Source organism: Microtus ochrogaster, linkage group LG2, assembly GCF_000317375.1.
Source record: "Microtus ochrogaster isolate Prairie Vole_2 linkage group LG2, MicOch1.0, whole genome shotgun sequence".
In the NCBI taxonomy this organism is placed as follows: Eukaryota; Metazoa; Chordata; class Mammalia; order Rodentia; family Cricetidae; genus Microtus; species Microtus ochrogaster.
In genome coordinates this window covers 46,525,452-46,550,493 of record NC_022028.1, presented here as the reverse complement: position 1 = coordinate 46,550,493, position 25,042 = coordinate 46,525,452, and the positions used below count along the sequence as shown (strand labels likewise).

General features: G+C 44.3%; 1 protein-coding gene and 1 pseudogene across 1 annotated transcript in view; one reads left to right on the top strand and one right to left on the bottom strand.

Moving 5' to 3' along the window:
- Mcm3ap (minichromosome maintenance complex component 3 associated protein) overlaps positions 1 to 25,042 on the bottom strand; it is a 53,481-nt gene that overhangs the window by 26,198 nt on the left and 2,241 nt on the right. Inside the window, exons 3-17 of the mRNA XM_026785395.1 lie at positions 24,762 to 24,985; positions 20,696 to 20,774; positions 20,416 to 20,560; positions 18,243 to 18,433; positions 15,737 to 15,876; positions 14,868 to 15,065; positions 14,312 to 14,580; positions 11,578 to 11,740; positions 7,940 to 8,100; positions 6,894 to 7,135; positions 6,402 to 6,589; positions 5,310 to 5,410; positions 3,997 to 4,128; positions 3,473 to 3,586; positions 641 to 793 (exon numbers count right to left, since the gene is read on the bottom strand). Coding sequence (XP_026641196.1) covers positions 641 to 793; positions 3,473 to 3,586; positions 3,997 to 4,128; positions 5,310 to 5,410; positions 6,402 to 6,589; positions 6,894 to 7,135; positions 7,940 to 8,100; positions 11,578 to 11,740; positions 14,312 to 14,580; positions 14,868 to 15,065; positions 15,737 to 15,876; positions 18,243 to 18,433; positions 20,416 to 20,560; positions 20,696 to 20,774; positions 24,762 to 24,985 — 2,500 coding nt within the window. The remainder of the gene's footprint in view (positions 1 to 640; positions 794 to 3,472; positions 3,587 to 3,996; positions 4,129 to 5,309; positions 5,411 to 6,401; positions 6,590 to 6,893; positions 7,136 to 7,939; positions 8,101 to 11,577; positions 11,741 to 14,311; positions 14,581 to 14,867; positions 15,066 to 15,736; positions 15,877 to 18,242; positions 18,434 to 20,415; positions 20,561 to 20,695; positions 20,775 to 24,761; positions 24,986 to 25,042) is intronic.
- Positions 9,002 to 9,365, top strand: LOC113457564 (annotated as a pseudogene).

Sequence of the window (25,042 nt, the reverse complement as noted above, 5' to 3'; positions counted from 1 at the left end):
AGGTCATTGTCCTCATTTACCACACAGTTGTTTAAAGACTGTTTAATATTCTGATATGAAGTCTTAGTCTTTAAGTTATGTAGGCATTAAGCATTATAAGTCAAGTCATCCATGTCTGTCATACTTATAGTCAGACTAATTAGGTTCTTTAGCTACACAGAGACTGTATTCTGTACAGATAGGTAAGGCACAACTATTCATTTTTCTCTGAACTCCTCCCTGCTTCTCCCCTTCCCTTAAAGCCTCTCCCGAGGTTCTTTCTCATGCTCCCAATTTACTCAGGAGATCTAGTTTTTTTCTACTTCTCGGGTAGATTAGATCTATGTATGTCTCTCTTAGAGTCCTCATTGTTGTGTAGGTTCTCTGGGATTGTGATTTGTAGGCTGGTTTTCTTTATGTTTAAAAACCACTTATGAGTGAGTACATATAATAATTGTCTTTCTGGGTCAGGGTTACCTCACTCAAAATGATGTTTTCTAGCTCCTTCCATTTGCCTGCAAATTTCAAGATGTCAGATACATTTTTACAGAACATGCTCTGAGCCGTCATCGCTGGCTAGTGGAACTGATGGCTCACAGACACTGAACTGATAAAGGACTTCCATGTGGGTGGACAATTCCTGCCAGAACAGAGGACTCACCGTTGTAGATACTTGCAGAAGCACTGAAGTTCCTGGAGTGTCTCTTTGGCAGTCTGGAAAATTTCCTCAGCAAGAAACAAATCCAGCAGGTGTGCACAGACGGCTTCACAACAGCGGGCCATGCGAACCTTCTGGTCTGTCTCGACTGCACTCCTAGAGTACAGAGCAATAGCACAGAAGCTGCTAACCAACGGCTACCGACACCTAAAGACTCGCTTTAAACATGAGTCTGGGCTGGGAATGTGGTAAAGCATCTCTCCTGGTTAGTTTTGTGTCAGCTTGACACAGAGTTATACAGTAAGAGAAACCTCAGTTGAGAAAATGCCTCTATCAGATTACCTATAGGCAAGTGTGTAGGGCATTTCCTTGATTAATGATTGGTATGAGAGCCCAGCCAGACAGAGTTGGTGCCATTTGGCTGGGACATGCAGGACATGTATAAAAAAGGAGGCTGATCAAGTAAGGAGAGACAAGCCAATAAGTAGCAATGCTCCATGGCTTCTGCTTCAGTTCCTGTCTCTAGGTGCCTGCCTTGAGTTCCTGTCCTGACTTCCTTGAATAACGAACTGTGAGGTTGCACTGGATGCCTAATAAACCCTTTCCTGCCCAAGCTGCTTTCACTCATGGGATTTATCACAGCAGCACAAACCAAAGTAGAACAACATCTGCCGAGCATGGGCAAGACCCTCATTTTGACTGCTGTGCCCATCCCAAAAGAGCTAGAGTCCATTTTCATATGGAAATATAATTAACATCTCCACTCTAAGAGAAAATTTAAGACTTTTATTTTTACTTATAAGTAGATACCTGAAAGAGAAAAATATCCTACTGGGTGCTGGATCAAGTTCAAGTAAGCCAGTGTAACAATCCAGAAACAAACTTTTACCCCACCAAGGTATGGTAGCCTAGACACATGTTCCTAATACCCGGGAACCTGAGGTGAGAGCACCACTTGGACCCAGCAGTTAAACTAGTGTTAGTAACAAACAAGAGCCTACACTCCAAGCCTACACACATGCTCTATTTAATTCAGTGGGGAAGGGGATTCCAGTGTACCATGGGTTCATGTGGAGGTTTCAGGACAACTTTTGAAAGTCGGTTTTCTTATTCCACTATGTGGTTGTGGAGATTGAATTCAGATCATCAAGCTTGGCAACAAGTACCTTTAAATTTTAATCTGAAATGACCCCTGAGACAACCCAAAGTCTCATCAGCAATATAAGGTGTCTGCAATTAGATGGATCTCACACACCTGCCAAACACTAGTGACTACTAGGAAGGCTTTCCCTCCGATACATCACTCTCAGACTTCTCTATTTTTCAAAGTTAAAGTCTCCTTGTTAATCCCAGGTGACTTAGAATTTGCTTTGTCACCTAAGCTGGCCTCAGACCTATGATTCTCCTACCGCAGTCTCACAAGTGCTGGGATAACAGGCATGTACCACTGTCCCCAGACACAAAAAGAAAACAACAGGAAGCGCTGCATGTATGTACGACCCATGTGTGTGGGTGCCTGCAGAGGCCAGAAAAGGGCGCCAGAGTGCTGGAGCTGGAGCTATGAGTGACTGGAGCACCCAGTATAGTTACTGGGAACTAGACATGGGTCCTCTGGGAGAACAGCAAGCATTGAAATCACTGAGACATCTCTCTGGCCCCCAAAAGAAATTTTTAAATGACAAAATTCTATCAAGCAGGCGGCACAAAACTATGAAATATATTAGTGACAAAATTGACATAAGTTCAGTTTAGAGAAGATTCATTTCCAGTAACTAGAGACAGCTCAGGACTAAGCCAAACTCTTAAGATAGCTGAAACTGCGAACACTTTCCTCATGTGTCATCAAGCCCTGGGTTTTTATCTGTGTCCTAACATTTCTTCCTGGGATTGAAAACGAATTCACTAGCTGGGCATGGTGGCACTTGGAAGGTAGAGACAGGTGATTTTGTCTGAGTTTGAGGCTACCCTGGTCTACAAAGTGAGTTGCAGGCCAGCCAGAACTACACAGTATTTTGAGACATACTGTCTCAAAACAAAAACAAAAACAAACAGAATAACCCAACATACTAGTACAGGGAGGCTGATGTAGAAGAATATCATGTTCACAGCCAACAGGAGCTACACAGTGCAGCTAGGCTAGTCTAGGCTACTAAGTGTGACTCTGCCTCAAAGAACGGACAACTTGCCATCATTCTGTGAAATCTCTTCCTTACAATAACTAGAGAAAGAGGATCCCAACTAACAGAAACAGGAAGAACCATCCACTGTCTGGGTGGGCTTCCATCCACTGGGAGCTGCATGTACACTGTGATCCACCACTTCATGCTATCTCGGGGAAACAAGCACAAGAACAGACAGACAGATCTTCCTTCACAACCGGCACCCTTTCTTTCCTGAAGCTCAACAGTAAAATGAAGAAAGCTCTTAGGTGAAAAGTCTCAGGAAATCTAACACATACAAGTAGAAAGGTTCTCTTACTTGAAAAACAATGGCATATGGGCCGGTATAGAAAGGATTCAGCTAGTAAACCTGCTCACAGACACAACACATGCCTCCTCATGCAGGGTCCATAAGGAGAAAGAAGCAGAGCTCCCTATTAGAAAGGATATTACATCTGGCTATCTAAAAGGCAAGTTTCTCAGGGGGCATGGCAGTGCATGCCTCTAATGCCAGCATTTGGCAGGCCAGACAGGTGGAGCACTGCATGTCTGAGGCGAAGGCCAGTCTGGTCTACAAAGAATAACCCTGCTATGCACACACTATAACTGACTTGGCCATCGCGCCTCCTGCCTCCTCCCACACTTGTGGCACTCAGGGCCCCAGCGCTCCACTCACTTTAATTCCTGGGAGCAGGTTTCCCGCACACACTCTGTCACCATGAGTTCTGTCAGCTCTGCAGCCAGGCCCTCGCTCAGCTGGGTCAACACCAGTTCTCTCTCTTGCTTCAACCTATGGGCAGAAGAAAAGAAGCACAAAAGGAATACTTATGAATAAAAATAATGATGGCTGGAGAGATGGCTCAGTTGTTAAGAGTGCAGAGTGCTCTTGCAGAGGACCTGAGTTCATGTCCCAGCACCCACATGCAACTGCCTGTAACTACAGCTCCAGAGACCTGACACCTTCTTCTAGCATCCACAAAACCTGCATTTACATATATATGCCGTCCACCTCCCAAAACACAACACATACCCCCCCCCAACACACACACACACAACCCTTTCTCTTCGTCAAATCATGAGGATGTTGAATAGCCCAACAGGGGTCAGATGGCAACACAATGAACAGCAAAAGGGGTATCAGAGGTCAGGACTGGTACAAACTGACCTCTGTGCCCAGCTACAGGAACAGGAAATACCCACCTTTCCTCTTCAGCCTGCCGCTTTTCTTCCTCTCTTCTCTGCCTTTCCATGGATACTTCTTCAGCAGCAACATGCCTCAAGATGCCTGTGGTTTCAGCTGTTATCAGATCCTCCACGGCAGCATTAGAAACACTTCACAAAACGAAACAGATGGCATCAAACTCAGCAAAAGTATAAACCACCATTCACTCTTTCCAGGTGAGATTTGCTTGTGAAATGCAGAGAGAGTTCAATACATGAAAACCAATCACAGGCTGCAGGATGGCTCGCCAACAAAGTATGTGCATAAATGAGCACAAGACATAAAAAATAAGGACCAAAGCCATCAGTCATGAGAGCACAGAGTCAAACTTATAGTGAGATAGCACTTCCTGTCACAAAGAAAGGGAGGAGGAAGAAGAACCACTAACTACACTGGATGTGGTGGTTCACGCCTGCAACCCTAGTGGTCAAGAGGCTAAGGAAATTAGAGCCAGAACTCACGGAGCCAGAACTCAAGACTACGGGCTGGGGATGGTGGAGCACACCTTTAGTCCCAGCACTAGGGAGGCTGAAGTAGTCTGAGTTGGAGGCTAGCCTAGCCTGCATAGTGAGACCCTGTCTCAAAAGCAACCCCCCCCCTCAAAAAAAAATTAGGGTTAGGGGTAGAGAAATGGCTCAGCAGCTAAGAGCACTAGTTATTCTTCCAGAGGATCTGAATTTGATACTCAGCACGCACATGACACCTCACAATCATCTGTAACTCCAGTTCCAGGGGAGCTGATGTCTTCTTCTGGCCTCTGCAGGTACCAGACATGCATGATATATTCACACATACATGCAGGCAAAACACTCAAACACATAAAATTTAAAATAAACAAGTAAATAAATAAATGACTGGTAAATAAATACATTTCAAAGCATTTGAAAAAGGAACCACAAATGGAAATCACGTGCTAACAAGAAATAAAGGTGAGAGCTGGGCGATAGCAGCGCACACCTTTAATCCCAGTACTCAGGAGGCAGAGGCAGGAGGATCTTTGTGAGTTCGAGGCCAGCCTGGTCTATTTTTTCTGCCTTGAAAAAATAATCAAGAAAAAAAAAAGAAAGAACTAAAGGACAGGAACAGGAGAAAACTACATCCATCTAGAAAACAGAGAAAACATTTAGGCCTCAGAGAGAGAAGTGCAAAGCCCTTGAAATTGGCACTGTGGATCATAACCACATAGAACTGGGTCTTGCTGATGAATGAGAACAGCTTATAAGGACATGATTGTCCCCAGAGAGCAAATAACAGCTGAGCAAGAAAGGCTGGCATGTCAGGTGTCACTCACCCCAGAGCTGCGGCTACATAGGCTGCCCCAGCCGTGCTGACTTCTTCACAGTCCACTTGAAGAGTCTCCTGGATGAGCTCGTCCACCACCTGCACCAGGTCCTACAGAGAGACCAGTACAGGGTTGAATACTTCTCAGTGGATACTCATCAAGGTTTTCCTGGTAAAGCACGCGGCCTGAGTCTGCACAGTCAGGAAGAACAACAAAAGGTGCCTTCCCGAAGGGCTGGGGCAAGTCTGCTATGACTCCCTGGAGGTGGCCCCCAACAGCACCTTTATACATCATTTCTTGCTCACATTAAAACCTCTATTTCTGTGACCTTTAGGCTGTTGCTCAAGACTCCCTGATCCTCCAGAAGGGCCAGTGATTCACAACCAAGTTCCTCACTTATGTAACAGAGAAGTTCTGCTCAAGACCAAAGCCACCCACTGTCTACAGGCACAAAGCAGTGCTGTGACCCCACAGGCCCTGGTCTGTCCATCCACTGGTGTCACCCAGGAGCGAATACTGAACAGTCGGAACAGACGTGTGAATTCAGGTTAATACTAGGGCAGGAGCCACTCAAGCATACTCCTGACTGCCATAAAGATGAGGTCTCGCCGGGCGGTGGTGGCACACGCCTTTAATCCCAGCACTCGGGAGGCAGAGGCAGGCGGATCTTTGTGAGTTCGAGACCAGCCTGGTCTACAAGAGCTAGTTCCAGGACAGGCTCCAAAACCACAGAGAAACCCTGTCTCGAAAAACCAAAAAAAAAAAAAGATGAGGTCTCTGGGGCTGGAGAGATGGCTCAGAGGTTAAGAGCACTGTCTGCTCTTCTGGGGTTCTGAGTTCAATTCCCAGCAACCGCATGATGGCTCACACTCATCTATAATGAGATCTGGTGCCCAGAACACTGTATACATAATAAATAAATAAATCTTTTTTAAAAAGATGGGGTCTCTGCAGCTACCCTGAAAACTTACATCTATCACCTGAGACTCGGACCTGGATAGGCCCTGTCCTTCACTTTCCCAACTCTGGTTCCTATCCAATGAAACCAGGAAACACAGTCCCCTCACATAAAATGTTTATAGATTTCATGAAGATGCCTACCAAGTCAGAGTACAGAGGAGCAGGCTTTGGAGGCAGCAGCTCGGGCTGTATGGAGGACTGGAAAAGACCAGGGGCCAGTGGTGCCACATGAATCACTGGTGTGGATGAGGGTGCAGGAGGCGGCTGTGGGAGGAGAGCCAGTGGGGGCACATCCACCTCTGCCTCATGCTCCTCTCCTCGCCCACCACCTAGAAAGAAACACACAGGTGCTTGTCACCAGAATCACATAGCTACAATCTCTACGAAAGGCCCAGAGCTATCCAAACCCTATGTAGTGGACCGCCCTCTTGACCACCATCCTTCGGGTATAGGCATAGGATAATATTTGCTTTGTGTGGAAACTGCATCAGGGTATCACAAGCACTAACAAGGGCTTCAAAACTCCAAATCCAGGCAAAGTGAGAGTTATCCAAGGAGCCAGACCTGCAGACCCAGACAGAATCTTCTGTGAGAGGGAGGCTTCAAGAGGGAAAGCCCTACAGCTTCACTCACCGGCTGCATCGGCACCAGATCTCTGAGCGCTGATGGGCAGCTCTGTTGCCAGGCTCTCCCCAACGTACTTATTCTGGGAGTTAAAGCTGCACACAGGCGTGTGGCGAGGTACAGGGGGCAGTGGCCCTCCATTCACGACTTCTCCAACAGACACAGTCAGCTTCCGGGCAATAAACACTGACTTCCTGGCCTTGGATAATCCCTCTGGTTCCATGAATGCGGACCGATTAAGCTCAACACAGCTACAAACAGAGAGAAGTCAGGAGAAAAGAAGACTACTATACTCCTCAAACCCAACTACTGGATCCCTGATTAGAGCAAGACTGGACAGAGATGAGGAGAAAGCGTCCAGGCTTGAGGAATCACAGGACCCGGGGCATTATCAGCCGTGCATGGAATGACACAAACCACTGTGCTCTTCTTTCAGAGCTGCAGCCCACTCATTTAAAGTCACAGTACTTCCCTGAGGAGGAACTGCATTGGGCCAAGGAAACAAACAGAATGTCAAGTGGAACGGTGCCATCATCTGGGAAACAGTTAGTGGCATCAATAGCCTCCAAGCCCTGAGTATAGTTACAGAGTACTTGACACGGCCTACTGGACTCCCAGCTCTGCTACCAGGTGTGCAGGGGTCAAACAGGGGTGAACAAAGGCAATCTTCAAAGAACACAGTAGAAAAATCCTTTTTATCTTTAGGTTCTCTGGTTGCTGACGAAAAGCAATGATGTCTGGTTCGTTTTATTCTCAAATCCCTGGTTGAGCACACCTTTAATCAAACCACTTGGGAGCAGACCACTGTGAGTTTGAGGCCAGCCAGGGCTACATACCCTATCTCAAAATGAAACAAAAGCAAAAGAACAAACTTTGGTCTTGACCTGTGTGTGCCCTGAGACTATTCCCTAAGTTCACAGTAGGGAAGCAATACACAAAACAGCCTTCTCAGAGGTCCAATAAGTAGCCCTTTATCAGAATTTTAAAAAGGTGTCTGTGTGTTGTGGGGGCGGGGCAGAGAGAGAGAAGCATACTGGTGTGGTCTCAGCTCTTACCCATCAGCCACAGTGAGGCCATGGCAATTGAGGAAGTCTGTTGCTTCTTCACAATCTCTGAATAACAGCATGCGTACGACACCATCCAGAGGGAAGACAGTAGAGCGTTGTGTGCTCACAGTGTATGCAACATTGAGTGCTCGGAGGGCGTCCTTTCGGATCTGAAAGAAGCGCGTGGATGCAAGCTCAGCGGGGAAACACAGTTAAAGGAAGAGCATGGCCAGCCAGCCACACAATCATGAGCTCCTGCTACAGCTCAGTCCCTACTTCCCTATCTAGGAAGAGCTCACCCTGATCTCTCTCTCAGTGCTCATATTCCGTCAGACTGCCTTTCTTCCCTGTTGTACACAATTACCATGAAATGTACTTTATGTATTCACCATCTTTAGCTCTGGCCTCTTTTCTATTGTCAGTAGTGTTGAAATGGGAACTGTGTTGGTTTTGTTCCCATGCACTCTGAGCATTAGGAAGAGAGCCAGGCAGAAGAGCCAGGTGGTGGTGGCATAATGTGGGATGTCCTTCTGTATATGTGTTGCTCTTATTGGTTAGTGAATAAAGTTCCTTTGGCCTATGGCAAGGCAGGATAAAGCCAACCTGGAAGAAATAGAGAGAGAGAGACGCCATGTAGCTGCCAAAGGAGAAAGAGCCAGAAATTACTGGTAGGCCACAGGCTCGTGGTGATACATAGATCAAAAGAAACAGGTTAATTTAAGATGCAAGTGTTAACTAATAAGAAGCCTGAGCTAACAGGCCAAATAGTGTTATAATTAATATAGTTTCTGTGTGACTATTCAGGTCTGGGCAGCCAGAAGCTAAAGAGCAGGCTCCGTCTACAGTAGCACACACCTTTAATACCACCACTTGGGAGGCAGAGGCAGATGAATCCCTATAAGTTTTAGGCCAGCCTAGACTACAGGGTGAGTTCCAGAACAGCCAGGGATACACAGAGAAACCCTGTTTTCTTATTTAAAATGGCCTATAGCAGCTAACATTATAGTAACATTACTATTCAATTAAAGTAAAAACTACTCTCTGCCTCCTTAGCTGCTTGAGGACCACATCATGAATGACACTATCTGGACCAGGAAATCCATGACTTTATTTCCTTCAGATAAAACAAATTGTCACTGATGCCCTTCACACTGGGAAAGCATCCATATCAAAGACAAAATTTCAGGAAAAGCTAGTCAAAGTGGACAACACCAGATGTCACCACTGCATTGGGATTTAAAACAACTGGGCAGTAGAAAGACAACTGACTTTGGCTTGAGGTATGATTTTCTGGATTATAGCAAAAAGGCTAAGCTTACACACAGACTTGACAGACTTGGGAGACATGGCCTCATAAGAGGAGGCCTCCAGAAAACAGGGGAAAAAATTTAAGAGCAGAATGAGGAGGGTCAGAGGTGACACTGCCAAACAGTGACCTGGAGACTGGATAACAGCAAAAGGAGCAGAGCTTCTGCAAGAATGGTGCAAATGCCTAAGGAGAAGACAAACCGTAAAAACATCAAAAAATTAAAAAAAAAAAGTAACTGCAAGTTCCACTTGACAAAATGCACAAACTTCCCTAAGAGGAAGGTTATTAGTAACATTTTCATTTGTTCCAGAATTGGTGACAGGCAAGTCTAACAACAGCAAGCAAACTGGTCAAAGAGTCTTTGCTAGAGCTGTAGAGAGCAGACGTGTAGACAGTGGAACAAAGTCAAGTGCATGTTTAACAAAGATGTCAACTCGCCCTGGAGAAAGGAAAGCATCTTCAACAAACAGGGCTAGGAAAACTGATGTCCGTGTGCAAGAGGAAGAAATTAGATCTGTACCTATCACTTTGTACAAAAAAAGTAACTCGGATCAAAGACCTTAATGTGAGCCCTTAACCACAGAAACTACTAGAATAGACATAGGCAGCACCTACATGATAAGAGGTGTAGGAAAGGACTTTCTGAGTAGGACTCCATCTGCCCAAGAGTTAAGGCCAACAACTGAGAGCTGGGACTTCAGGAAACTAAACTTTTGTACAGTTAAAGAAACACGCAATAGGGTGGGAGAGGAAGCCTACGGAATGGGAAAAAATCTTTGCCAATTGTACATCTGACAGAGTATTAATATTCAGAATACACAAAGAATCAAAAACATAACAAAACAAACAAAAAAATCAACTCGTTAAAAAAATAGGCCTGAGACATGAACAGAGAGTTCTCAAAAGAAGCCAAAGGAATGGGGAGTCTGTCATGAGATTGTGTCAACTACAGATATCAGAAGCTACATCCATGAAGGCTTATGGACATGACTGTTTAAACATGAGCTCAACAGGGACAACAACAGATACACTAATGTGGACAGGAGAAAGCCAAGGAGGCCTCAACTCTATACAAAGAACTACTGACAACTAATGACATCCCAGGGGAGGCCTTACCCTCTCTGAGGAGTGAATTGGGAGGTGGAGGAGTGGGAGAAGAGGAGGAAGGGGGAACTGGGATTGGTATGGAAAATAAATTTTAAAAAACTTCCAACATCTAAGGAATGCTGAGAGTGGGAAGAAATATTCTTCCTCGGGCTGGAGAGATGACTCAGAGGTTAGGAACACTGGCTGCTCTTCCAGAGGTCCTGAGTTCAATTCCCAGCAACAACATGGTGGCTCACAACCATCTGTAGTGAGAGCTGGTGCCCTCTTCTGGCCTGTACATGCCAGTATATATATACTATACATGTATAGTAAATAAATAAATAAACAAATAAGAAAAAAAGAAAAGAAGAAAGAAAAGAAGGTCTACCTCAAGGAAGAGCACACCAATTGATTATCTAATACCAGTGGTAACCCCTGAAAACAAATATACAAAAAACATTATCTAGACTAAGCAGGTTGTCCTTATATCTAGGAGTGTCCCCTCCAGATAGCCCCCTCTCCTATCTGCAGAGGCCAAGCAGAATCACCCCATGCCCAGCTGAAGTAGTATGTTCACAGAAAGGGCACACTGGGGAAGAGTGACAGTAGCAGTCATTTCTCATTGGGTCAATACCTGCAGACTAACCTGGCCTCTACTGAAATCTCCAAGCCAATTAAAAATGCTGAAGCTAACAACTAACTAGAACTAAGACCAAGAATTTTAAATCCCTTTATTTAAAACAAACAAACAAATAAATAAATAAAGGTCTTCTGAATGCCTTTGACGTCTCAAGACCAAGCACGCACAGGACAGAGTGGAAAAAGAGGTATTTAAGCATCATCAGACTCATTCTCAAAACAGTTGGCTAGTTTTTGTTTTTTCCGGAGTCTTTCTACGTTACTCTGGCTGTCCTCTCAAAATTTTTATCAATACTAAGAATTTCGAAGTTAAGCATTTTGTAGTATTTGTGGTTTAGGGTTTGTTTTCATGAAAGGCAACTGTGTTGAACTCAACCTGCCATCCCAAAGGTTTCTGTGAGCTGCAGAACTCTTCCCACTGCATGCTCTCTCCTGGTGGAGACCCATGACAGCCCATCATCCAAGGTTAAACCAGAAACACCTTGCTGAGCTGTGACAGGCTCCGAGAGCCGACTGACGGCTGCCCATTTGGAAGAGTACAGGGGCAGAGAAGCAGTTCGACACTTCAAGTTACTGCTTTTGTTCCTATGCTGCTAGTGGTGCTTCTACCCACCTGGTTAAAGTAACAGTGTAGCAGGCACGCATTCAGGTAAGAAGCAGACTGGACCAGTTTGAAGAATCTCACGAAATTATTACTGTTCAATGCAGCAAAAGCCTGGACAGCAAAGTTGACCTCGGGGGAGTTCCTAACATCAGGGTGGAACTGCTGCACTTCTCTGTAAGGAGCCAAAACCGTTAGCGTTGATTTAAGTCAGTCTGATATAACTAGATCTCAGCAATAATGGTGACAGCCACCACTGAAATCTAAGCTCCATAATCAGCTGCCAAGTCTCACATTTAGCTGACACACATGGGTCTTCTTTCCTTTTTATTTTATTTTATTCTTTGAGATAGAAACTTATGAATCCCAGAGGCTTCAAATTCACTATGGAGCCAAAGATGACCTTGAACTCCCATAGAATTACAGGTGTGGTTTTAAAAGCTTTTCTTTGAAAAGATAATAAACTGTGGGGCTGGAGAGATGGCTCAGAGGTTAAAAGCACTTGCTATTTTTGCAAAGAACCCAAATTCGGTTCCTAGCACCTATGTGAGGTAGTTCACGACTGCCTGTAACTTCATCTCCAGGATATTCGACACCCTCTTCTGTCCTTTACAGGAGCCTGCATTCATGTGCATATGCCTACACAGACACACACTATACACAATTAAAAATAGTAATAAATAAAGTCTTAAAAAGATGATAAAGAAAACCGGGCGGTGGTGGCGCACGCCTTTAATCTCAGCACTCGGGAGGCAGAGGCAGGCGGATCTCTGTGAGTTCGAGACCAGCCTGGTCTACAAGAGCTAGTTCCAGGACAGGCTCCAAAACCACAGAGAAACCCTGTCTCGAAAAACCAAAAAAAAAAAAAAAAAAAAAAAAAAGATGATAAAGAAAACCGGGCGGTGGTGGCGCACGCCTTTAATCTCAGCACTCGGGAGGCAGAGGCAGGCGGATCTCTGTGAGTTCGAGACCAGCCTGGTCTACAAGAGCTAGTTCCAGGACAGGCTCCAAAACCACAGAGAAACCCTGTCAAAAAAAAAAAAAAAAAAAAAAGATGATAAAGAGCTGAGCACAGTAGCAAGCATCTTTAAACCCAGCACCTGGGAGGCAGATCTGAGTTTGAGGCCAATTTGGCCTACAGAGTACAACACAAAGAAACCCTGTCTCAAAAAACTGAAAAATAAGTGAAAATAGCGAGTGGGTTATGGTGGCACATGCCATTTATCCCCACTCTTAAGTGGTAGAGGAAGGCAGATCTCTGTGAGTTCAAGACCATCATGGTCTACAAAGCAAGTTCCAGGCCAGCCAGGGATACAGAGTAAGAATCTATCTCACCACGCACCCCCCAAAAAAACAAAAATAAAATAAAACTAGGACCTGGAGAGATGGATAGCTGTTGATGGCACTTGCTACCCCAGTGTTCAATTCCCAGCACCCATGTGGCAGCTAAGAACTGTCAATAACTCCAGTTCTAGGAGTTCCAATGACATTCTCTGGCTTCCTTGGGTGCCAGACTACATGGTACATAGACATACAAGCAGGCAAAACCCTCATAAACATAGATACAAACAAAGTAACATTAATAAAAGAAATATATTTAGCCAGGCATGGTGATCTACACGCCCTTAATCCTAGGAGGCAGATGCAGGAGGATCTCTGTGAGTTTGAAGCTAGCCCGAACTACATAGTGGGTTCCAGGACAGGTAGGACTGCTACACAGAGAAACCCTGTCTCAAGACCAGGCTCCCCATTTTTTTTAACTGCTTTATTCAAAATGGGTACAAATGATTGTCATATATGAAGAGACACCAGCCAATTTTTTGTTTGTTTGTTTTTTTGGTTTTTCAAGACAGGATTTCTCTGTAGCTTTGGAGCCTGTCCTGGAACTAGTTCCTGTAGACCAGGCTGGTCTCGAACTCACAGAGATCCATCTGTCTCTGCCTCCCGAGTGCTGGGATTAAAGGCGTGCGCCACCACCACCCGGGTCTACCAGACAATTTTTATAACCTGTTTATCTGCTGTAAAGCTTAAATCAATCATACATATAGACTTACAACAATAGGTCTTGGAGAAAATATTAACAACAAAAATCAGCTAAACACAGCTATAAACTATAATCTCAGCTTTCAGAAGACAGAGGCAAGAAACCTCAAATTTGAGGTCAACTTGGGTCACATCTCACAATGAGACTATATCAAAGAAAGGAAGAGCCAGAGAGAGAGAGAGAGAGAGAGAGAGAGAGAGAGAGAGAGAGAGAGAGAGAGAGAGGAGGAGGAGGAAGGGAGAGAAGGAACACAAAACAACTAATTTCAATATAAATAAGGGCTTTTTTACAAATAAAAGGAGGCAATGGCTACCACTGAGTTTAGTTTACCAAATGTGGGTCAGGCAAATGTGCTGTATCTCTTTCTTATTTAAAGGTCTACTGAAATATCAAACCAAGATTTCAAATTCTCTCACCCAGTAACTTATCCACTCAGATCTAACTTTTCCTTCTACTATATGCCACCAAGCACACATTCTGAAGCTGAATTAGCACACTAATGGGACTTCCTACCTTACATGTTCTCATTTCCTACCTATGCATGCCATTGAGAGGATCCCTCTCAGGAACGAACATAAAGGGATTATACACAGCATGCTGGTCTCAGGACATGCTCACACTTGTTTATTCCTGGCTCAGTTTGGCAGCGACACCATGGGCTTTCTATACATCAAAGCCTAACTTCTGAATCTGAAAACACACCTTAAAATGTCTCCTTTGTTGAGATTGAGCAGGACATTGTAGCCCTGGAACTCTGCCTCGCTGGTACAGAAAACACCTTTGTTCCTCAGGTCCTGGTACATCTCCTTCAGACTCTGTAGACACTTGGTCATATTCTCATTGTTGATCTTGGCATCGAAGGAGGACATGGGCTCCTCGCACATGAAGTGGGCACAGTGGATATGGAATCGCGTACATTTCTCAATCAGAGACACCGTCAGGGGATCACAGAGGTGCTGCTGTGTGATGTCCTGTTCACACATTAGAGAGGATTACATATGCACACATGCATTCCTCACTCACACCTACGCCACATATACACACAATCCATGAAAAGTCAACTTTTTTAAAAATTATGCTTATGAGTTGAATTACATTTCAACTTGAAACTAACCCAATGAAACACAATCAAATAGTTTTATAATGGCTCAAATAAAATCATTTCTATTTCATATAAAATATTTGCGTAAAAGAAACGAAAGTTCAATTTATGACTATACATGCATTTCCTAGTCATGTGATTAGAGGGAGCTGATACCTTCCGTATACCCCGTGTGCGGTTCCACACGAAGTCGTACCAGTCCCGAAGGCTGCCTTCCTTTTGGTCCATGATCTGGGTCACCAGGTAGTCCATGGTCCTGCTGAGAACTGCTGAGGGCCTCAGCTCATGTGGCAGGGGCTCCTCCTGATCTGCAGAGGACCGGCTGTACTCCTTCACAGCTGCTGCATGGTCCACCTGGGCAAGGGGTAGAAACAAACTGCTTCATGCAGGTCTTTGAACCTTAAAATGCAGGAGGAAATCACATACACACCCTCATGAGATCAGTGCTTGGGAACACAGTTTCTTAATGAAAATGTTTTGTTAAAGGTGACAAATTTTAAGGACAAATAAATTAAGAAACTTGATTCAGGCAAATAGAACAGGGTATCACAGGAGCAAGCAGGTAAGGAAAGACCCATCTGCTCACCCCAAAGCATAGTGGTAACAGGTAAAGGGGCTTCAAGCAACAGAAAACATATTGAGATCAAAATTAAAAACAAAAGCTGTGCCTCTGTGTGGTGGTGCATGCCTTCAATCCCAGCACTTGGAAGCCTGGTCACAGAGAGTTCCAGGACAACTAAGACCATACAGAGGGTCTCTGTCAAAAAAAAAAAAACAAAAAAACAAAAAAAGGCCAAGCAAGATAGCTCAGCATGGGTTAAGGACACTGGATACTGATAACCTGAGTTCAATCTTCAGAACCCACAGAGTGAAGGAGAAAACCAGCTCCTCTAGTCTATCCTCTTACATACATACATTGTGGCACATACGCACACACTCATATACACACACACAAAGTAAATAAATGCATTTTTATAAAACAGTGGGGAAAAAATAGCAGCTCATTAGGACAGACAGGGATCTACCTGGTCAGTCCCTGGAACCACTTCAAACACGCTCAGCTGGCTCCGGGTCTCCCGCAAGTAGCGTTCCTTCTCAGGACACATGTCAGGGCACGTCCCAACAAATGCCCTTGCTTTGTCCAGATCAGTCCTCTTCACCCGAGCTAAAGGAAACCAAGACACAAAGGTGATGGTGTATGCACCACATGGGTACTAAGAATTCACAAAGTGTAGCTCCATAAAAGGAAAAAAGAAAACAAACAAACAAAAACACTGCCTATAATCCCAGCACTCAGGAGGCTGAGGCCAGCCTGGGTCACATGAAGTTCAGGCTAGTCTAGGTTATACGGTGAGACCCTATCTCATCTGTGCACTGTCTCCCCTCCACCCTGCCCAAAAGTCATACTCACAAAAGAAATGTTTCTTCAACTTTGAGCTACGGAAAAGAAACTATGGCTTATCCTGCCAGGCAACAGCCATCTAGGCTCACAAAGGCTCCTAGCCAAGGCTATACCTCTCTCCAATAATCAGACACTTTCATTACAGACTTAAGATGGAAGACAGGGACTGGAGAAATGGCTCAGCTATTAAGAGCACTTCCTGCTCCTCTAGAGGACCCAGGCTTAATTTCCAGCACCCACATGGCAGCTCACAACCATCTATGACTCCGGTTCAAGGGGATCTGGTATTCTTGGGCATGATGCAGACAAGTGATACACAGCTATCTATACAGGTATGCAAAACACTCATATACATAAAATAAAAACAAATTGAAAAGATTTTACAAACAGATGAAGTATGCCATCACTTCTGCTTAAAGAAATGTGCGCTGCCAGCATTCTGTAATTCTTATCATGACCTCAGTAGCAAAACAGGAATTTAATCAAAGAATAAATTTGTGGGTTGGACACCAGTGGCACACACCTCTAATCCCAGCATTTGGGAGGCAAAGGCAGAAAGATCTCTGTGAGTCTGAGGCTACCAGGGGCTACATAGTGAGACTATATTTCAAAATAAATAAATACATACAACTTAAAAATTTAAAATAAAATGTTAAATATAAATTCTCAAAATATATCAGTATTCTAAGATTCTGTCTCAGCATTCAAAATTACATAATCTAAGTTAGCTGGGTGCCTACCTGAGTTAAGAATACCATTATTTTTACTCACAGAATGCAAGGTTTGAAAGGAAACTTGACAACACAACACATACAAATTTTGGTCACACTTTTAAAATAGCCTTTAATCCCAGCATTCAGGGGCAGAGGCAGGTGGATCTCTGTGAATTCAAGGCCAGCCTGGTCTACAGAGCTAATGCCAGGACAGCTAGGGCTGTTACACAGAGACTATCTCGAAAACGAAACAGAAGACAAATGCCCCCACAGGATAAAACTGCAGGACATTTTCTTAATTAGTGATTGATGGGGAGGATCCAGCCCATTGTGGGTGGTCCATCCCTGGGCAGGTGGTCCTGGGCTATACAAGAAAGCAGACTGAACAAGCCATGATGAGCAGAGCAGTAAGCAGCATCCTCCATGGCCTCTGCACCAGCTCCGGCTTCCAGGCACCCGCCCTGTCTGAGTCCCTGTCCTGACCTCGTTCAGTGATGAACAGTGAGTGTAAGACAAACCCTTCCTCCCAACGCGCTTTCTGGCCATGGTGTTTCACCACAGCAACAGCAATGCTAACTAAGACACAAATGCATGAGAAATGTAAAAAGCATTGATTAGGACAGCAGTTTTTATTACCATCGTAAGAGAGTTCTGTTATAATTACAATTATTCTCAGCTTTTAAAAAAAAAATGCCAGGTAAGATAGATATGTGTAATCCCAGCACCCAGGAGGCTGAAAGAGGAAAATTTTAAGCCCTAGGCCAACATGGGCTATATAGCTGTGGAAAAAAGAATCAAACAGCTGAAAATTAAGGGGAAAAAAATTGTAGGGGGTAGAGGTTTAGAGGTTAAGACCAGTGGCTGCTTTTCCAGAGAACCTGGGGTCCAATTCCCAGCACCCTCATGGCAGCTCACAACTGTCTATAATTCCAGTTCCAGGGGATCCGACACCCTCATGCAAACAGACATGCAAGCCTAACACTAATGCACATGAAATTAAAAAAAAACAACAACAACAAAAAAAAACTTTTAAAAAGAGAAAAGAGTTTTAAAAAATTGAAAATATGGGTTTCCATTTGGGGTACTACATAATTGTAATGTTAATTTATCAGTTTGAAAGTAATGCATTCAGTTTACCATTCCAAAGGGAAACAATGCCTGAAGCGGAGCATCACCTCCACTTCTGCCTTTCAGACACTGTCCCTCTCTACCAGCAATCACTGTGAGCTGTTCCTCTACATACTCCTAACATACATAAACACATGCACTCACCACACATTAGTACACACACAGTTCACACCTCCAGGAAGACCAGAGCACAGTCACACCAGGCATGGCATAGAAGAACTCCCAAGACTCAATGCCTCCCAACCTTGACCTCACCAGGGACTCGGGACTTGTCTCTGTGCACTATACCTTGCCGCATTATTCGGTCTCTCTGGTCCAGAAGGCGGTACTTCTCCTCAGATGTCTCAGCCACAGTTCCTATCAGGATGCTAAGAGATGACGCACATGAACCAAGGCCCTCGGGGCCCTCAGATCCAGAGTCAAAAGGGTCTACCTCAAACTGGTGGATCTTTAGAAGGCTTGGCTTCTTCACTGGAGAGCTATAGAGAAAACAACACATTCATGGCCCTTGTACCATTTCCACTTCTGAATCAAGACTTTCTGGTCCTCTAAAGCTAAGAAAGTACAGCATCAAAATTAAAGAAGCCAGCCAGGCATAGTGGCACATGACTTTAATCCCAGCACTAGAGAGGCTGATTCAGGGAGATTTCTGAGTTCGATGCTTGTCTGGTCTTCATAAAAAGTTCTAGGACACTCAAACGCCCCTCCCCGCAATAAAACAAAATAAATAAAACAAAGCCTAAATAAAGGTGATCATGAGATTTTTTTCACTTTAAATTAAAATAAAAAAAAAATAAAGCTGCTGCTTCAACAACTCAAGAAGACTGACACAGGATTGCCTGAGCCAATCACCTGAGGTTAGGCTGAGGAACTAACAAGACCCTACGAGAAGGGCAGCAGTGTTGAGAACAAAGATGTTAGATTTATTGGTTTTTTAATAATTTTGAAATATTTCATACTTAAGAAAATGAGATAATGGATTAAAAATGTAACTCAGGTTAGAAGAGCAGAGTCCTGGGTTCAAGCCTCGGCACCTCATACATGGGGTGTAGTGGTGCATGCCTATAATCCCATTACTGAGTAAGTGGAAGCAGGAGATAAGGGAACTTCACAGTCATTTTCCACTACACAACGAATACAGACAGTCTGGTATAGGTGAGACCCTGTACCTAAAAGGGGGGTAGGTTGGACTAGAAAGATGATGCAACAGTTAAGAGTATTTGCAGATCTTGCAGAGGACCCAGGCTAGTCTGAAAGAGATAAGTCCATGTCTCAGAAAGAGAGAGGCAGGGGGTGGGAGGGGGGAGAGAAAGAGAAGGAGGAGGAAGAGAAAGAGGAGGAGGAGGAAAGAAAAGGAAGAAAGAGAAAAGGGGGTGGATGCTAGAGAGATGCCTCAGTGGTAAGAGTACTCAACTGCTCTTACAGAGGACCAGGTTTGGTTCCCAGCACGCACACAGTGGCTAACAATTATCTCGTTATCTCTAAATTCCAGAGGATCTGACACCCTCCTTTAGCCACCTTGAGCACTGAATATATGTGTTGAACAGACATACATACAGACAAACATGTACACGTGTAAATAAGCAATTGAAAACTAAGGCAATAGCCGGGCAGCGGTGGAGCACACCTTTAATCCCAGCACTTGGGAGGCAGAGGTGTCTGATCTACAAAGTGAGTTCCAGGACAGCCAGGGCTACAGAGAAACCCTATCCCGAAAACAAACAAACAAACAAACAAACAAACAAACACAAATACACTACACTCCAGCACTGCCAGTTCAGTTGGACATATAAAAGTAAAAGTTATTCCGTGTGGATTTACATGCCAGGGTGTGGGACTGAGAGAGACAAGAGAGGAGTCGTGTGAAGATAACTTGCATAGAGCACCTCATTCTATGCTACCCTGAAGTGGGCAGCCCTGTACAGACATGCAGACCCAGGCATAAAATGAAAACAAATAATTTATATTTGTTTACTTTTTGAGACACTGTTTCTCTGTGTAGTCCTTACCTAACTTGGAACTTGGAACATAGACCAGGCTGGCTTTCAACTCCAAAATCCACCTGCCTCTGCCTCCTGAATGCTGGGACTAACGGCATGCACTGGCACCACCCAGCTAATTTTTTTTTTTTTTTAAATAAAGGACTAGGGCAAAAATGGCAGTTTTGTAATAAGGCTTTCCCTAAGAAAATCTCCTAGAAGTCAGACCCGGATTAAAGAGGGCCTTCCCAAAATCCTAGGTCCTGGGGAATATTAAAACAAAACAGAATCACCAATCAAGCTGGCAACTGCTCAGATCGGCTGTCCTAAACCATCCCACTGACCATGCTCACTGTGGGGGAGGGGATGCAAAAGCAGCTCTTCCTTGTCCCTGCCCCATGGCCCCTCAGTCCCTACTAGAATGTCAGAGCTCTCCCCTACTCTCTTCTTTTATGACAGTTACTAAGAAAGGTAAACCCCACCTTTTATTCAGCAGGCTGCCAGCTGCAGGCCTCACTATGGGCTTGCCAAGAGGGGAATGCTGAAAGGGGGGATCCTCTATGCCTTGACTGGTTTCACCATCACCAAGCTTCTTCTCCTTCACAGAAAAGGGTTTTTTGCTGGGACCTGAAGACACAAGAGTCAGAACAAGGTTGATAAAAGCTTCCAGAAACAAGGATGCAGTTGGAGCTAGCCACTCCACTTGAATGTCAAGGGCCTGCACAGAGCATCAGACTATGGAATCAGTAACTGAAAACTCACTTATTTTCTTCTTGTGCCAAAAGATAGACATATCCTTATGCAGACTTTTCCCCTTCTTCCTAGCCAGGGCTGCAGATGCCTGAAAAACAGTTCAGAACCACCGACTATGAGGACATGTAGAGACCAAAGAAAATGAGACTCAACACTCAGAGGCTGCAATCAGAACAGACTACTTAAAAATAAATCGGAGGGCCAGCAAGATGGCTGAGCAGGTACAGCTGCCTGCCACCATGCCAGAAGACTGGAATTCAAGCTCCTGGAAAACATGGCCCTCCGGAAATTGTTCTCTGACCTCCACATCACTCACCACGGCACACCGATGCCCCCTACTCCAGTCCCCTGCCCTCCCCCCACACACAGAATGAAGACATAAATGTTAGGGGCTGGAGAGATGGCCCCATATTCAGAGTGCCTGCTGCTCTGCTCTTCTGGACTCAAACTGGGTTCCCATCACTGCATCAGATGGCTCGTGTTACATGTAATTCCAGCTCCCTGGAGATCCAATCCCTGCCCCGCCCTCTTCTAGCTTCCTTGGGCATACTCACAAACACAGACACACAACATTTTTTTTAAAAAGGCTAGATGAGGTAGTGCTCGCCTTTCATCCCAGCACTTAACAGCAGAGGCAGGCAGATCTCTGAGAATGTGAGGCCAGCCTGGTCTACAGTGCAAATCCCAGGACGGCCAAGGCTACACAGAGAAACCCAGTTTTAAAAAGGAAAAAAAAAGAGTAAAAGGTCACTCTCAGCAACACAGCAATTATGAGGCCAGCGTCTCAAAAACAACAATAATTAAAATATATACACAGATACATACATACATATTACATTTTATTATTTTTAGATGTTACTTTTTTTTTTTTTTTTTGGATTTTCGAGACAGGGTTTCTCTGTAGCTTTTTGGTTCCTGTCCTGGAACTAGCTCTTCTAGACCAGGCTGGCCTCGAACTCACAGAGATCCGCCTGCCTCTGCCTCCCGAGTGCTAGGATTAAAGGCGTGTGCCACCACCGCCCGGCGGTGTTACTTATTTTTACTTTATGCACAAGTGTTCTGCCTGCATGAATCTAGGTGGATAAAACTCCTCAGTATGCAGTACTGAGGAGGCCAGGAGAGAGTACTGGATCTACTGGATCTGGAGTTACAGATAACTGTGAGTCACCATATGGGTGCTATCAGCTGAACCTCAGCCCCTATAAGAGCAGCAAGTGCTCTTAACCACTGAGCCATTTCTCTGACCTCATATATAACATTTTTCAAAATGTAGCTCATAAAATATAGCAGTTCGCCAGGCAGTGGTAGCACACAACTTTAATCCCAGCACTTGGGAGGCAGAGGCAGGTGGATCTCTTGAGTTCGAAGCCAGTCTGGTCTACAGAGTGAGTTCCAGGACAGCCAGGGCTGTAACAGAGAGAAACCCTATCTTGAAATCAAACAAGCAAACAAAAAAGTTGTATGATTCCCATATACATGAAATACCTAGAGAAAAATAGAAGTAACCAAAGGTTGGTCAGAGTAGTGAAATACTACTTAGTGGTTATAGAATTTCTGCTTGGGATAGTGAGAACATTCTGGAAACAGATAGTAGTACTATGACTGCCAGACATGGTCCCACAGGGACCAAACATGCTTGTAGTGCACAGATACACATATAGGCAAAATACTTAACACACAAATAATTTTTTCAAATTGTCTTAAAGTTCTAGACCATCTTAGTCTAAGAAAATGTGTGTCAAAAAAGTGACTATGATGCACATAATTATGATTATAAACTTTTATTATTTTTTAATCAATATGAAGAAATAAACAATAAAATCCCTAAAACACTTACTATGTTCTGGCATAAAAATTTTATTCTCAGAGATTTGAACAACGGACAAAAACTATTCCAAAATATATGACGAGGCTGGATACAGTGGTACACACACATAATCCAAGCACCTGGCTAGTAGGGCGGGGGTGGTGCACACCTTTAATCCCAGCACTTGGGAGGCAGACCTCTGAGTTCAAGGCCAGCCTGGTCTACCGAGTTAAAGGATAGTGAGGACTACAAAGAGAAACCCTGTCTTAAAAAAACAAAATTAAACAAATAAATAACAATTTCAAGGCTAAGCTGGGTAATACACCAAGCTATAGAGATCAGGCATGCAGCAAGACGTCTTAAAATGCAGCTTAGAGGTGAGCACACTCAAGGCACACTCAGTCCTTAGCACTGAAGCAGGGGAGAGCCCCCAGAGCAAGACCCAGCCTCAAAAAGAAAAAAATAAAACTCAAAAACAGAGAAATCCGAGTAAGTAAATAAACAAGACGGAACAAAACATTATGTAGCATTTTGGTTCACATTCTGGTTCAGACTCTGGATTAATTTCAGATAATACCAACAGTTAGTTGTATGCAATGGAACATGCCTCTAGTCCTGAACCACAGGCTAAGGCAAGAGCCCAGCAGTTCAAAGTGAGTCTGGGCAATAATACAGCAATACCCTGACTCTTACAAAATACGAAGTCAAAGCTGTAAGCTGAGAACAGCGACACATGTCTACCATTCCAGTACCTGGGAGGTAGAAGCAGGAAGACAGAGCAGGGACTACATACAGGGGCCCTTCCAGACACAAAGAAGGAGCAAAAAAAAAAAAATAAAAAAAGCAATGAGGGCCAGTCAGATGTCTCAGCGAGTAAAGGCACTTAACCCAAGTATAAGACCTCGAGCCCCCAAAAAGGTAGGAGAAAAGTGATTCCACAAAAGTTGTCCCCTGACCTCCAGGCATTTGTCTCTGATCCTTCATACCACACATGTACTGATAAATATAGACAGACATAATTTAAGCTATGAAAACATGCTTTCTCCTTCTTAAATTTTTATATGATTTAATCTTTCTACAAGAATATTTAGCAAAATAGCAAAGATATAAAGTCCCAGAAGGTGAAACCACACAGCCAGTGCTTTAAGTATACACTGGAAGCAGGCCACAAGCCCAACAGCTTTTCCTAGGGAATAGGATTCTAAGAGACTCCTTTTCTTTGTATTGCTTGAATGTCTACACTAATCATGAACTTATCCAAATGAAACAAACCAAAACCAGAGAATCGGAGCTTGGAAAAGTACTCCGCAACTACACGCAACTCTCAAGGCTTTCAGAAGAACCCGACTCCACCTGCGCCCACTCACACTCCCCAGAAAACTTCGCTCTACAGAGGCCTCAGACACGCACACCCCAAGTCAGGAAAGTAAACACCATCACAACCTCAAATGAAGAATGAGATTCTTAAAAAGTTATTTTAGTAGGCATATCTACTATGGGATATAGATATATAATACGTATAATATATATGTATATGTAATACATATTATAAATAATATACATATTACATATCATATCTCATTATTCCATTTCATGCACATGCTCCCTTCCCTTACTCCACCCCTATGCTCCTGTTGGCTATTTCCCTACATTCCCCCAGTCTCCCTTCTGTTTCCACAACACATGTCCACCACCTTCTTTATCATTCTCCCCGACCCTCTTTTAGGATCCCTTTTCTAACTTCATGACCCACCGCCCGACACACACACACACACACACACACAATTTTAAACTTCAGATGAGACAGTTAAGGAGAAGAGAATGCGATGCCTGGGTGCTTTCCCTACAGTCTGTCAAGCAAACCACTTACAGGTGGAAAGGGAAAAAGTTTAAAAGACACAAAGTTGGCGCTGAGTCAACAGTTAGGAACGCTGGCTGCGCTTCCAGGACTGGATTTTATTCCCAGCACCGCACCCACACAACAGCTTACAACCATCTGTAACTCCAGTTCCAGGGGGAACTAAGGCCCTCTTCTGGCCTCTAGGGCAACAGGCATTCAAGTGGTGCATAGACAAACATGCAGGCAGACACCCAGAAACATAAAATAAAAATAATAAAAAGAATCTTTAGAGAGACCAGGCTAAGGCCTCAGAACAGCAGATCAGTGGTACAGTGCTTGTAAGCACTGGGTTTGATCGTCTGCACAAGGGGAAAACACATCACTGAGTTCAAATCTGGAGTAACAAGAGGCAAGATGGGAGAACTCACGTGATCAAAAAAATGCACCACTGCCAGCTTTTTGCTGCGCCGGGTGAAGATCCGCTGTACTTTGGCGATTTTGCCGAAGTGGTTCTCCAGGATGGTCCTGTTGTTGAGACAGTCAGGGATGTTCTTGCACTGGATGGCTGTGGACTCCAGGGAAGACAAGCCCCTGAGACTGTCTGTGTTCTCACTCCTTTTGCTCGGGCGAGAAGATGCTCCCCTGAGGGAATCTAGAAAGTCAGAAGGCAGACACGTAAGTCCATGGGGTAGAACATGTCCAAGCACAA